Source organism: Cuculus canorus, chromosome 2 (assembly GCF_017976375.1).
Source record: "Cuculus canorus isolate bCucCan1 chromosome 2, bCucCan1.pri, whole genome shotgun sequence".
In the NCBI taxonomy this organism is placed as follows: domain Eukaryota; kingdom Metazoa; phylum Chordata; class Aves; order Cuculiformes; family Cuculidae; genus Cuculus; species Cuculus canorus.
Genome location: NC_071402.1, coordinates 136804043 through 136818654, shown reverse-complemented (window position 1 = coordinate 136818654; position 14612 = coordinate 136804043). Strand labels below are relative to the sequence as shown.

Below are 14612 nucleotides of genomic sequence, written 5' to 3'. Positions count from 1 at the left end.
TTGTGCACTAAAGCTGTACTTTTGCACAGTTTGTAAATAGAATATTGTAAGTCTTATAAGCTAGACATTTGGTAAATAATTATGTGGTGTTACACATCAGTTTATTCTCTTTGAATGGCTTAAGATGCAAATGTCATGCTAAGTTTTATGTACTACCTTTCAGTTGCTTTTTAAAACTTTTATAAATGTTAAAAATATAAATTAGATAAAAATAATTGAGTAAGCAGTGTATTTGTATTTACTCTGTAATGTTTTCGGAAGAGCAGCCTCTCTTGTGTTTCTTTAACTTCTGCTAATTTTCAGTCCTGTTATATGCAACTTTCCTCAAAAAAAAAATCAAGGAAAAAGCATGAACTGATTCAATCAATACATTGTAAATCAGTTGTATAAGAAGTCTAACTTTAAAGCAGGCACTGAAGTTAGATTTTTGTCTAAAAGTTAGGCATTCTTTCTATCTGCCCAAACTCTGTGTGCTGTTCTCGCCTGTCTTCCTCTTCAGTTGTATGCAACCTTCTCCAGTTATAGGAACCTATTAATGACAAGGGTAACGGCATCCTACCTGGTCTGTACTTTTTGTTGAGGTAAGATAATTTTAAATTCAGGGTAGAGAGTGGCACAAGCAAAGCTATAAGAATCATTAACATGGAGTATACTCTTTAGATGATAAGGTAGATAGACTGTGGCAACTGATCCAACTCCTGCGCTTCAGTAGCCTGGAGAACAAGTGAACAGCTTTAAAAACTTCATCTAGGCCTTTCATAAATTGCTCTTTGGTTACCTCTGCTCAGGTTGCTCTTAATTTATGGCTGTGTATTAATGAATTAGAAAGATGCCAGTTGCAGGATGGGATCATGTAGTGGTACAGCTCAGATTAATGCTCGGTGTAGGTTCTTGAACATCTTTGTATCTTTTGAACGTTGCCCTACAGATCAGTCCAACTTGCAAAGTTTAAAAACCAAAGACGAAAATGTCATTAAATTGACCTGTTAATTGTGTATAGGATAAAGCCTTAAGAAAGGGGACTAGTTACTGTGAAACTCATGTTTGCTGTTGTAAAAAAAGCTTTACCATTGTGTCAAATAAGAAAAAAATCTATATATTTTTTTTAAAATATCTTCAGTTCTTGTGATTTAATCTCTCTTGTGCCTCTTGGCCTGCCTTTTATTTCAGATTTTTTCTAGCAATTAATTTATTTCTTTGGAGGCATATAACAAAACAGATCTTAAGTTTTGATTTTCAGTAATTTACAATGGTACTGTGAACATAGTATTTTTCCCTTGAGGGCAGTTTTATATTGAAGTTTAATATCCTGCAGGTTTTATTTTTAAAAAAAAGTCTATTTAAAACGCAGGCTTGGGAGCATGCCAGCTAAGTGTGACATTCACAAGCTGTTTTGCCGTTATGAAAAATGCATGAGAACATAGCCCACACAGCTTCTATAGGAATAGTCAGGTGATTTTCAGTGTAATTTTCCATTAAAGCTTTCTTTACTACATAGATTTTGAAAATTTCTAAGAAAGAGCGGTATTGTGATGGCAAGGTAGGGCAAGGACTCATACCGCAAGATCTTGTATTAAACCTGTTATCCCTACTACAGTCTGTGTCAATGAAATGATTTGAAATGACCTGGTCACAAAAGACAGTTTCATCCCATTTCTTTTACTATCTCTTATTTTTAATAGTCTCACATCAGTTTGAAATACTACCTTCTCCTCTTCCTGTATTAAATACTTGGCATGCTCTTTCAGTCTGTGTTACTATGATCTGTATTTCCTTAGCCAGAGGAGGAAAAATATCTAAAGTCTTGGTTACTCTAAACTGTGCTGCTAAAGATGCTCACTCCTCATGCTCAGTGGTGCTATTAGACTAATCTTACACTGGGGAAAATGTTGGCTAGTAATAAGAAAACTGCCTTAGTGGAAACTGTTTTCAAGGAGAGTAAAGCATGAAGACAAACAAACAAAACTCCCAGTGGGTTTCCTGACACGCACTGCTCTGCACTGCAGTTGCCAATCTCCTCTTCGGGGTAACGTGATTCCCCACAACCTGTGCTGACTTTCACAGTGACTTGAGGCTATACTCAGTTCTTCAAAGGCAAGAGGAGCTTTACTCTCTTGTCTTAGCAATTCAGCTATCATTCCCATTTAAATTTTCTAGAAGATTTCTTCCTAGCGTGAAAACTCAGTTTTTGGTGACTTTCCGGTAGTACCGGTTTCTCACTGACTGGTTGTTTACTGCCTGTTTAACTTTTTGTCCATTAAATAGATCAGTCGTGGCCACGCATGCACTTGTGTATTTTGTTTTTTTTCCTTAGCTTTGATTTTTTTTTTGTTTGTTTGTAGCAAACACAAAGCTCTAATGCTGAACAACACACTTCTTTATGTCTTGGTAGTGCCACTGTTGTTCAGTATATACAAATGTGTGTGGCCATAGGGTGGAGATCTCCCTTTGGCTTACATTCAACAAATTATGATGAAATTCTCATAGAAAATATTTGAGGGCTTTAACTAACATACCCAATCCCCCACCCCCTTCAGTTAATAACCAGTTTTCAGACATGGCAAAGATTGTCCTTTTGTCATAATGATGTGTTATGTTTTATTTTGGTCAATAATATGAGCCAGCAGTGTGCCCAGGTGGCCAAGAAGGCCAGCAGCTTATCCTGGCCCGTATCAGAAACGGTGTGACCAGCAGGAGTAGGGAAGTGATTGTCTGCCTGTACTTGGCACTGGTGAGGCTGCACCTTGAATATTGTGTCCAGTTTTGGGTGTTCACTACAAGAAAGACACTGAGCTGCTGCACAGGTCTTATGCTGAGGGAACTGGGGTTGTTTAGTCTGGAGAAAAAGAGGCTAAGGGGATACCTTATTGCTCTCTAGAGTTATCTGAGCTATCTGAAAGGAGGCTGTAGTCTCCCAAGTAACAAGTGACACGGCAAGAAAAAACGGCCTCAGGTTGTGCTGGGATGTTTAGACTGGATGTTAGGAAAAATTTCTTCACTGAAAGGGCTGTGAAGCACCGGAACAGGCTGCCCGGGGAGGCGGTGGATTCACCATCCCTGGATATATCTAAAATGCACATAGATGAGGTGCTTAGGGATGTGATTTAGTGGTGGACTTAGCAATGCGAGGTTAACAGTTGAACTCGCTGATCTTAAAGGTCTTTTCCAACCCAAATGATTCTGTATTTCTATGTTGGTGTTTTAGAGGGTTAATAAGCAGTAAGGAGGAGTTAAGAAAAAAGGAAAATCAATAGTGGTAGAATTATTATCATGTTAGATCTTCAAAAAGTAGCTTTGAGCAAACTTTTATCAAAATATGTGTGTTTAGATGAAATTAGGCTAAAATTACTACTCTTTTCTGTTGTGAAATCTTGTCTGGGTCAAATTGGAGGCAATTTTGTAAGCACCAGCTTACTAAAATATAGGGATGCCGCTTGTGAGATATATCAGTGGCTGATGCAAGCACTGTGCATCTGATGTGCTCCAGATATGTCTCACTCACTATGTATATTTCAGTCAACCATATCCCAGGCAGAATGTGCGGCTCTTGTGACTCAACAAACACAAATCTCTCGAGGTGCTCAAGCACATGTTTTAGTGGCAGACAGGAATGTTTGGACTCGATGATCTAAGAGGCCTTTTCCAACCTGGTGGTTCTATGAGTCTGATTCTATCTATTCCCGTATATTTCACTGGAAGGAATAAAATACTTCAAAAGAAATTATACTGAAAAGTGAATTTCCTATATTTTATTTTAATATTAGCATTTGTTTAAAAAATGTTGATATAATAGTCTTGCTGTAATGAGGCATATTTTTTAAACAGAAATGGTTGAAAAAGGTAAAATAATGTGTAGAAATCTGAATAACAAAATTCATGACCTTGAAGGTGAAAAAAATAACTATATGAAAAGGGGAGTGCAATGATGAAGTAAAATAGGCTGAAATAATTACAATTTTCAGCAGTCACGTGGAACTTCAGAGTATTTAGATCCCTTCCATAGCCTGTTAATTAAATCACTTTGGGCTTAAAACTTAAGGCTTGACAAGTTTTGTATTTTTGTATTATCTCAGTCAGTTTTCACCTCCTTTATAATCTAGAATTGAAAGGAAAATTAAGAAGTGTCTGAACTTCTTACCTTTATAAGAAATTTATAATTGTAAATTTGAATTAATGTGCAAAGCTTAATTTTTTTAAAAAATTGTGAAAATGTTGGGGAAATATTAGATTTGTTCCTTCATTTTTTTTTCTAAGTAATTTCATGTGCCAAGTGAGATCTGTTATAGTGTTTCATTAAGAAATATCATGTAAATTAGTTTGTAAATTCTTCTGCTGCCTCAGAAATAATTTAATTTTGGGGGGTAACATCCTCTGAAGTTCTTTTTTACAGCTGATACTTTCCAAAATTGTAAGCCTTTTAAAATTACACATGGACGAAAAAATAATGTCCATTTTCTCAAAGGAGGATTTGTAGCATAAGATCATGGGCTCATGAGCAATCCTGTCTAGGGATCCAGTTGAAAACAGTTGTCTGCGTTCCACTGCGGAGGTGCCGTAACCTGGAAAGAGGAGGAGATCAACCACATGGTTTTATTGTATAGGGGACAGATGGTGGCTGACAAGTTGGATTTCTGGTTGTTTTCTGTTTGTGTCTGCTCTGCTCTTACCCAGCATGAGCAGGCACCAGCATTTGAGCTGCCTGGAGAGAGTGTCATGTCAGCCTTGCTGCTGCAGAGCTGAGTCTTGGGGCACTGCATGGGGTTGTCCCTGAGGACAAGCCGGTCCATGCTGACACCTCCTTTGTATGATGGGGAGTGAGCTTTCCTCCCAGTCTCACTAATGTGAGTTTTTAGCGTTTTGCCTGTTCTTGTTGAGGATGCACCAGTGTCCAGAATTAGAATGAGTCAAAAGGCATGACCTTAAATCTGTGCTTCGAGCAGCTGGGGTATGGGAAATTAGCTTGAGGTTGTAGGAATAATTACTGTTGATGATTACTGTGTGGTAATGGATTGAAGGCATCCTGTTTCCTATCTTAAGATCTTAAGGCATTACAAGTTGTTGTGACCTTTTTATTATGATTTCCAACAGTATAAAATAAAAGTAAATCTCAGTGTGAAAATTAGAATAGATGTGAAACACATGTATAAACCCTGTCTTTATTCTTCCTTGCTATGAGGAAACCAGCAGTGAACTACTCGCTGTTAACTAGGGCAGCATTTCCACTCCAAACAAAGCTGCTCATTGTGTGTTCACTGCAGCCTTCAATTTGGGAAATACTCTGGTATCCCGATTCATTATATGATAGACACTTAAACATCTAAACATTTTTCTTCTGTAGTTGTGTAATGTTGCATTAATCCATAATTGGATACTTAAATGAGAAGTCTACTTGAATAAATGTTTTAGTCACCTCTATTAGTGACTTCTGTAATAAAAATGTGATTAAAAAGCCCAAATAAATGGTATCTAATCAGGCAGAATGTGTTTTTAAGCACAGATTTGGAACTGAGAATATTGCTGCCTTATCTATAATGAAGTGTTCCAAGTAATGTAACAGGAATAAGACCGCAGAGTTCCCATTTGACAAATTTGTATCCGTCTATTAATATCTAGGAATAAGATATCAAAATAGTAAGTTATTCTGTGTATTGGAGGGAGATGAAAGGTTTCAATTTTGTAAGCATACATGTGCATATCCTGATACCATTCAATAGAAAGCTGGGATGTTAGTCTCAGAACAGATGTATATATGCCAAAAATGACAGAATTTTGGCTTAGGACAAATGAAGAATAGTTGAGTAAAGAGAATTTTTGCATTTTCTGGCTAGTGGTTAATTGGATGTAGTGGAGAGATATGAGGTACTGTATCTCAAGGGATGCTCTTACCTGTTTAAATAGAAATGGTCTTTAGGCTCAGATGATTTAAAACTTTTGACATAGTTTTAAAAGAATTTAAACACAGATGTCTCCTGTAATAACTGTTTGTTTCCTTTAAAAAATCTGAAACTTGGTTATTTTTTGTTAATCAAGCGTCAGATTCTAGATCTGAAGGTACATTGTGTGCAATTGTGTCTCCTGGTTGATTCAACCCTAAGTATGCTGGATTTGCTTTGCTTCTTTTCTTTGTGGTGTTAAAACCCAAGTTGTATGTGATTTGAGCATCAGTCCTGACTTGCCATAGTTTCTACTCTGTACTCTTGGTTGGTTTAGGTTAGGACATCTGAGCACTGCAGTCTGAAATATACGTAGATAACACTGAGAGCAGCTGCGGGTCTTTTTTTGCAGAGCCCTTCTGGTCCTGGGAGAAAAATAAAAAGCCCTTTCCTTCCAGACAGCTAGAAGATGGGGAAATTTGGGAAAACAGGATGCATTTCAGAAAATTCGAATGTATTCCAAGAACTTCACTAGGAAATTTTTGTGTCAGGTGAATTTGTTTCTGAAGTACTATGGTGGTCTTTGTTAGGACTGTGTAAAAGTGGGGCAAGTACCAGTCTCTCACAAAGGCCAGCTGAGCTATCTGGCGCTTTGAGCAAGGATCATTGCTTAGCTTGGTTCAGTTTTAGACCCCTCACTTACACTGCAGATACTGAGACTACACAACCGTGCTGCACATACATGCCATTAAAAGTATGATGCAATTATATACACAATCTGAAGACTTTAAACATAATTCAGAAGCAAGATACTCTCCTTAAACATGCTTTCCTCGTATTTTGACTACTGTCTGAAAAATGATTGATGTACCAGGACGTTGACTACTTAGAGCAATGTGTTTTGCTGGCTTTCAGTCTACAAAAAAAATAAAACACAAACCAAAACCACCAAAACTAAGCAGCTCATTGAATCTGATTTTGTAAGGCAGATTGACTGTTGCTTAGATCTCTTAACAAACATAAGATGCCTTCATTAATGATCTTATTCCATGTATGAAATGATATGTATGAAAAATAAAACAGAAAGCAGAAGCATCTCTTTGATTAAGAACAAAATCTTTTTGATAGTTTCATTGCTGTACGAGTATGGTTGGTATCAACAACCACCATCTGGGGTGCTGAATGATGTTTTATTTGAGTAGCCTATTATATTGTTTTATTAGCTCTGCTATTAATTTTTTTTTTTTTTATTGTTGGCTGCTGAAAACACGCAAGTCTATGGGTTTTGGTAATGATGTGGGTGCGATGCATACTGAAAGGTCATCTTCTTTTGTTTTGTTTAGCCCACAAGCCCCAAGTTTGGAAAAGCAGACTCATATGAAAAACTGGAAAAACTAGGGGAAGGGTCCTATGCTACAGTATACAAAGGCAAAAGCAAGTAAGTGGTGGTTTTTTTCATATAATTTTTCATGTAAATGAAGATAAGCAGAAAGTATTAACTGATGTTGGTGCACTTGTATATAGATCTCTATGAATGAATGCAAAGTACCTGCCTGCCATGTGCTCTAGTGAAAGGGGCTGAGACCATAATGCATAGATAACATACTACATTCACATCAGAACAAGATGAGATCACATCTTGTTATCCTCATGTTTTGTTTGTACTTTAATATTGTACTGCTTTCTCAATATCCGTACCAAAGTAATTTTTTGGGTAAAAGCACCATATACTCTCATATACATTTTTTTAGTGTTCTAGAACCATGGTGAATATGTGCAATAGATTGTTAGCCTTTTGTTTGTCATTATTAAAAAACTTGAATAAAATAGCATGAAGGGAATGAATGGAATTTTAGACTATTGTAAGTTTAGTTTGTTTACAGGAGTTTATTTACAATTGTTGCAGCTACTCCACCTCAAAATAATCTGCTGTATACATTTCAAGTATTTTTTCAGCCACTTAATTTGCAACTTTTTATCCTTGATGCCCTAAGTGCTTTTATACTATGTAAAATAATCTGTTAAACAAACTTAAAATATATTTCTTGAGCTAGAAATTGAGAGTTATCTTTTGTGGGGCTGTGTCTTATGCAAGTTCATGTATTTATTCAAGTTTTCACAATCAAATTTTTAATAATAAAGTAATTCTGAGAGAGAGGGATTGGGTGTGTGTGGTATCTCTATTTAAAAACTTTGTCTACTGAATTTAGATGGTGCAACACTACCATTCTCAGCAGAGAGAATATCCTGACAGTAATGGCACAGGATAAGTACTGAAACAAGGAAATATGTGTTATCATTTTCCAGGATCATTAACTTAGTTAGGTAGAGAAATTTTTTTTTTCACTGAATATTTGTGATAAATCAGAATGAAGCGTGTCCTCATGTCTCAGTAGCTTTGAGATTGATAAGCACAGTGACAGCTGACATGAATAAAAACATGTTCTAAATGTAGATGTATTTACACTTATGCCATACCAGTACATGTATTGTCTTTCACTGGCAGCTTTCATCAAGAAAATATTGTATTTTAAATGATTCAGTCATGCATCACTGTAAGTTCTGGGCATTATACACATGTAAGCTTTTTAGTGGGATCTATGTAATATGAGGAAATGGTATAGATTTCAGTTTGCAACCTTTTTAGTAAACGCCTTCAGTAAAATCATAACACATATCTAGTGATAGTTATCCCCTATGCCTTGGCTTTCAATAAGATTGAACAAAGGCAACAGGGCTGCTAGTTGTCCCAGTGATCAGTGGAACAGACAGAAAGTTAAAAATAAAGCAAAGCACTTCCCTGAAGCCATTTCATTCAGTGGTAATTTGTGAATGATTATGAAACATAGATTGGTTAGAAATATTAATTTGTTTTAATAGACCTGACTACAGATCTGTAAGAAATACTTCAATGATTTTAATGGTAGTTGAATATTAAATTGAAATTACTGGGCTCTCTGCATTCTCCATTATAAATAGCAAGCTCTGGATAAGTGGTGTGAATTAGAGCAATTATATCCAGCTTTCTTCTGCTGCTTCATAACTTATTTTGCAAGATCCTTAAAGTGTGTTTTGAAAACAGGATGTGTAACAGGATGTGGATAAGAATGCATATGCAGAGAATATTTCTAGGTTATAGTAATATTCCTTCACAGGCTTAATTTTGTTTGGCTTACTTTTTTTTCTTCCTGAGAACTGATTAATTCCTGTATTACACAGCACCATTCAGATTCAGCACCTCCAGTCCAGATTTCCTTTTTTTTTTTTTTCAACTACAGAAACATTTGAAGTACTTCACAGCAGGAGAAAGTTGTTCCTAAAGAACAAGAGGAACACTACAGGGGCTAACTGCTATTTCAAAAGTTGTTGGTTGGGGTAATGTAATCCTGTTACCTCTTCTGTCCTAATGGGAAACTGAGGAATCTCTGGTCTAGGTGGTGTTCACTAAGAAGGAACATCACTGCTGTGACATTCTTTTGGGGAAGGTAGATGGATGGGGAGGGGTGCGTGGATGGGCCAACACTGGCTCTGGCCATTCCATGAAGATCTAACTTTGCTGCTTCTTTCCTGGCACATTGGCTCTGGGCATTTATAGTTTAATCTAAAACTACAAGGAACAGGTACAGAATTGTTTTTCTCACACCTGATGTGGGTATGTAGGGTGAGACTGTGACATGCATCACTGTGTTTGCCTGCCTTACAGGTGCAGTGGGAAGAAAAATGAGCAAAATGGGTTGAAAGAGGGCTGTTTGTTTTGGCATGTGCCCTGTTTGACTGCTGAAGGGTTAAGTCCTTGTGGCACACAGCAGAAGGTAGACATGACGTGTATTTTGAAAAGGTGGTAATATTTGCACAACAAGTGCATTTTGGTCAAAATGTTTGAGAATCCCTAATTCTCAAATGAATCTAATGCTTGGCTTTCTCATTTTGCCAAAATGTTTCTGAGGCGTGTCCTCACCCATAATTGAAAATGGATAGTTTAAGATCAGATTGAGCTGTTTTGAGTGATGCTTTGTCCTCAGAATTATTTACCTTGATATTTATCATCAGCTGCGTGTGGCAAGTAGTGAGGTTTGAGATTTTTCTTAATGCGTTTCCTGAGATATATTTCAGCTTTTGAAATCATTTCCCCTGCTGATCATAATGATGGAATAAAAAATTCATGATCTTAGCTTACTATTTCAAAAGACTAAAAGATATGTACCTGCCTCCAAAGACATAAAATCAGCCATTCCTTTCTCAAAATTTAAAGTAATGTGTGCAATAACCTGCTTTCAGGGCAAGCCTAGCTTTTTAGAACTTGGAGCAGGGTCAGTGGTAACAAGCCTTTGCCTTCCTGTCAAACCCATTACTTTTCTGTCTATTTGAGTATTTGCAGCAGTATCCCAGGAAAGTGAAATGAAGTGATCTAATTCCTCTTACTGGATGATGGATTTCTCTTTTTGTAGTCAAATAAAAATGATTCCCTGGAGTGAGGAAGCAGCAGAGTGAAAGGGACTGTGTTATTGAGGGAGGTGAAGCAGTATTCTCCTAGGCTGGGCTTTTTTGTTTATTGGAGAAATAGCCAAGCCACCATTTGTTTCTGGCTGACGGTTGCATCAATAGGCAAATCTATTTGATTTCACGTATTGCACATCAGGCATGTGTAATGAAACTCATCTTGGCATGTTCATTTTCTACTTTCATTCAGGTTAGATTCTCACATTACTTTGTTGTATAAAACCCCAAGAGGCTGCTGACTGCATGAAAGTCAGATCACTTTGAAGTAATTTTTGCTTTTTTTAAATGTAAAATTTTAGAGAAGCACACATAGGAATTTACTGATAATGCTGCAGAAAGTGATGCAAGTTCCATTGACTGATGCTGTGAACATTTGCTGTGCAATACATGGAAGGCAATAGGTGCCTTGTGAATTCCTGTATCCTTTCATTTTGCAGCTGAGCTAAAGAAGTGCTGTCTGTCTGTATCGATGCATGTATCTTCCTACTGCTGTTGAACTTCCCTTCTTGATTATAAATTTACCTGAATGTACAGCAATGGGATCTGGCTTGATCTGTGGCACACAAATGTTGATATAAGTTATGAGAGCCTGGAGATGAAGCTGGTGACAGGACAAGGGAGCTGCTGCCAAACAGAGCCCCTTGCACAGCAGTGTGGAGGCCTTGCATGCTTGCACTGAGAACTCTGCATATTTCACTTAAGGGAAAAACCTGTGCTTTTGGCAGTAGTACAAGTTGGCATGGTTTCAATCCTTTCCTCCCACTGCGTTCAATTGCCCTCCAAGGCAAAGAATTAAAAAATTTTACTTCAGTTAAAGTGATGTGATCTGTGACTGCTGCTTGCACTGCGTGTGTCTGTTTTGAGAGGCAAGCCAATGGTATCTTCACTGCTTCTGCAGTGCCATGATTTCTTATCTCCTTCTTCCTTGTCCACGTGATTTTTAGTTTATCCCTATATATTTTTGTCACCTTTACTAAGTTGCATGTGCTCAAAGTATTCAAAATATCTGTAGAATTTGTAACAGAGAACTCAAATCAACACATTTTTGCCTAATTTCCCTACCACAAAATTACATCATTTCAATTTATCCCTAATAAAATGCTTGCCCTGATAAATTCTGTTCCCTATCCCTTTTGACTCTTAATATGAGAAATGGGTAGAGCATAAAGCAGAGCGCGGTAGAAGCTGATGCTGTCACCAAGAGCTCGAAGGCAGCAGAGGTGCAGGGCAGTCCTTCAGTCAAGGCACCTCCCCAATTCTGTTTGAAATCTGATTTCTTTTTTTTTGTGTTCAAGGCAATGTACCTGAAGATGAAAGGTATTTTTTCCGGTAGTCAAGGCGTTTTCCATTTATCTCCATCAAAGGCAGTATCTTTTACTATTCACCTGAAAATCAATAAGGAGTTTGTGGTATAGAGCGCAGATATTGGAGAGAAATCATGCTCAAGAGGGCAGGCACCATGCTCTGCACTGGCTGCAATTTCCATGCCATTTTATTCTTGGGGCAGCAGGGAATATTTGAATCATCTACCTGTATTTGTCATTGGCAAGATGTATTGTAGTATGCGATATGAATACATAGCTGACAATCATATTTCATATATATGTTTGTGGATGGCTGCTCACAAAAAACGATGACTTAAGTATTTTGATTTTTGTATTTATGGTGGTGAAACCTTCTCTCAGGATGACTGGTGGAGCTAACTCCTGTTCTGACTATTTTTTTTTTTTAAGTTGCACAGTTTCTTTTAGTTGTCATGAGTCTTCCCTGACTCTTCCATTGTCTTTTTTTGTGCTTTGTGTGCAACCTATTTCAAGTGCCATAGGCTTCGAACAGCCTGAGGAACTTGCCTTGGTTTTGTCTGTCATGCTCTTGCTTTTTAGTAATTTTCCTAGCTTTATTCCATACTTCTGTGAGGTGCTGTGTTCACATGCTCCCTGATACATTTCAAGTGCAACAGGCCAGTTCACATGTAAGATTTATTTCATTTTTTTCCCTGTTTAATTAGACTGAGTATTTCAAAATTGCCCAGGTTCATGTTCCCTTAACGACCTAAACTTCTCAAAAGTTCCTTTTATTTCTTGCAAATTGTATGAAAACGGTATTCATCTACAAATGAAAGTCTTCATCTGAGGATACCAGATGGCTGGAAAATGAATATATATTCATGGATTCTGAAAAGTCACTTCATGGTTACCTACTAGAGCTTCCCATTTTTTTTTTCCTTTCCCCCCATATTTTTTAAACTGATGTGCTTAACTGATTTTTATAGACTTTTTACTATACATTTTAAAGTCATGACATGTTATTTATAAACTGTGTACATAGATGCTTTTAAAAATATCTCCAACATTCTAAATATTTAATAAAAACAACTTCAAGCTGAACTAGATGCGAAACTGATGATAACTAGATGAACTAATGGCAACTAGATATTGAGCCACGTTGCCAAATGGTGGAAAAAAATATTACAGTAGTGTGTCTACTAAAATAAGTTACTGAGATTCTAACTAGAAGGTGAATCATTGACTTTATTTATCATATACTGAGTGAATTTCTCAGTGTTCAGAAGAAATATTGGGAGATTTTTCCTCCTTAGTTGTATATGCAAAGAGAACACTTCACTGGATATGGTGTACTTCAACCTGCAAAACAGTTTACAAAGGTGACCTAGCATCATTATCTCTCATGGCAGGGGGCGAAACTGGGAAAGAAAATCTGTTATGTTGCTTACCTAGGATTGCACAGGAAAATGTCACAGAAAACTAGGATAGAACGTAGTTACATTGGATACAAGTGCTAGAAATTATTGGATCCTAATTTATTGGCACTGACACTTACGTGCATGATTAGAATGGCAGAGCAAACACTGAAGTAATTTGCCAGGTGAGTGCCATTATGCACCAATGTATTTTTCCAGTTAGATGTGGAACAACATCACTCAAAAGATCCCTTGTGACTGTCAATGTGCAGAACAATAAGAGGCCACTTTGCTTATAAGCAACACCACTGTATCTGTCTTCAAATTATCTTTACGTGAAAACCAGTTCTTTATATGAACCAGTGGGGCCCAAAGAGATGCAAGATATATGGAGGAGCACAGGTGCTGTGCATCGCTCTCCTTGCTGCCAGTTGCAGGTGATTTGCTTCCAGCAAGCATGGGTCGAGCGCTGCCCCTGTGCTTAGATGAGCAGCTGATTAGTTAGAACTGAATGATACAGGCTGGGAAGCAGGTACGAGGGACCTGGAGATAAATGCTCTGGTGCTGCTCACCTGCTCCTGTTTAAGCGAGGGCTGCCACATTGTATGAGATTTCCTTGAGTCCTGTGAAGAGCAGGATCCCTGCATTCCAGTGACAATGCTAATTAATAATTTAAGTCCTTCATCTCTCTCAGAACTCTTTGATCTTCTGTTTTTCAGCCCTAATAAATGTCAGCATTATGAAGTATCTTTAATTCACTGCCTTCTAAAACAAGGTAATTTTTGTTTAGAATGGAAGTTAAAAGCGAGAGTCAAAAAGAGAAATTGAGAGGCCCTGTTAGTTTCTTGAGTATTTGCACCATAGGGCTTTAGCAGTACTTAAGTGGTTTTTGTAAACTACAAGTGTGAGACTTTCAGTAAGAGAAATATAATATAGACCATGTTTAGACTGAACTGTATTTTATGATAATGATTAAAAGCAGTGTTTCCCTCAGCTTGGAATTAGTTACTCGTTGGTAGAATAATTAGAGGTGACTAAACCTACAGTGAATTTGCCTCTGTCAGGTTTCTTCAAAGGAAAATTCTGACAGAGCCTGCTTTCGTTAGGCCACCACGGTCTGTTTGGAGTTTTAGATGTCTGTTTGTGACATTAATATCACTGTTGAGTAGAACTAATTAGATGTTCTCAGGGTTTGATGATCAAACTTTGAGATTTCATATAATTGAAGACTTAACAAATGAGAGTTACTTTTCTTTCATAAAAATAAGTTTCTTGAAATGTTTATCACAAATTAGAGCATCATCCCAATACCTGGTACTGAATTTTCTTTGCAGAAATGTTCCTAAGCTTAGCACTTGCTTGAGTTAACGAACTTGGCCTCAACTCCAGCCGGTGGTAAAACTCTGTATTAAATAAACAGATCGAAATCAGTGGCAGATTTTCTGTTAATTGGTGTTTTTAAACGTATTATATTTAGAGCATTTATTGCACCTAAATATAACTGAAGAACTTGTGCAAATAGTGTTATTGTACTCTTT

General features: G+C 37.2%; 1 protein-coding gene across 3 annotated transcripts in view; it reads left to right on the top strand.

The window, feature by feature from the left end:
• The window catches only part of CDK14 (cyclin dependent kinase 14), a 318721-nt gene that overhangs the window by 85660 nt on the left and 218449 nt on the right, over positions 1-14612 (top strand). For all 3 annotated transcript variants that reach the window (XM_054059028.1, XM_054059029.1, XM_054059027.1), the window contains one exon: positions 7217-7311. In XM_054059028.1, coding sequence (XP_053915003.1) covers positions 7217-7311 — 95 coding nt within the window. The remainder of the gene's footprint in view (positions 1-7216; positions 7312-14612) is intronic.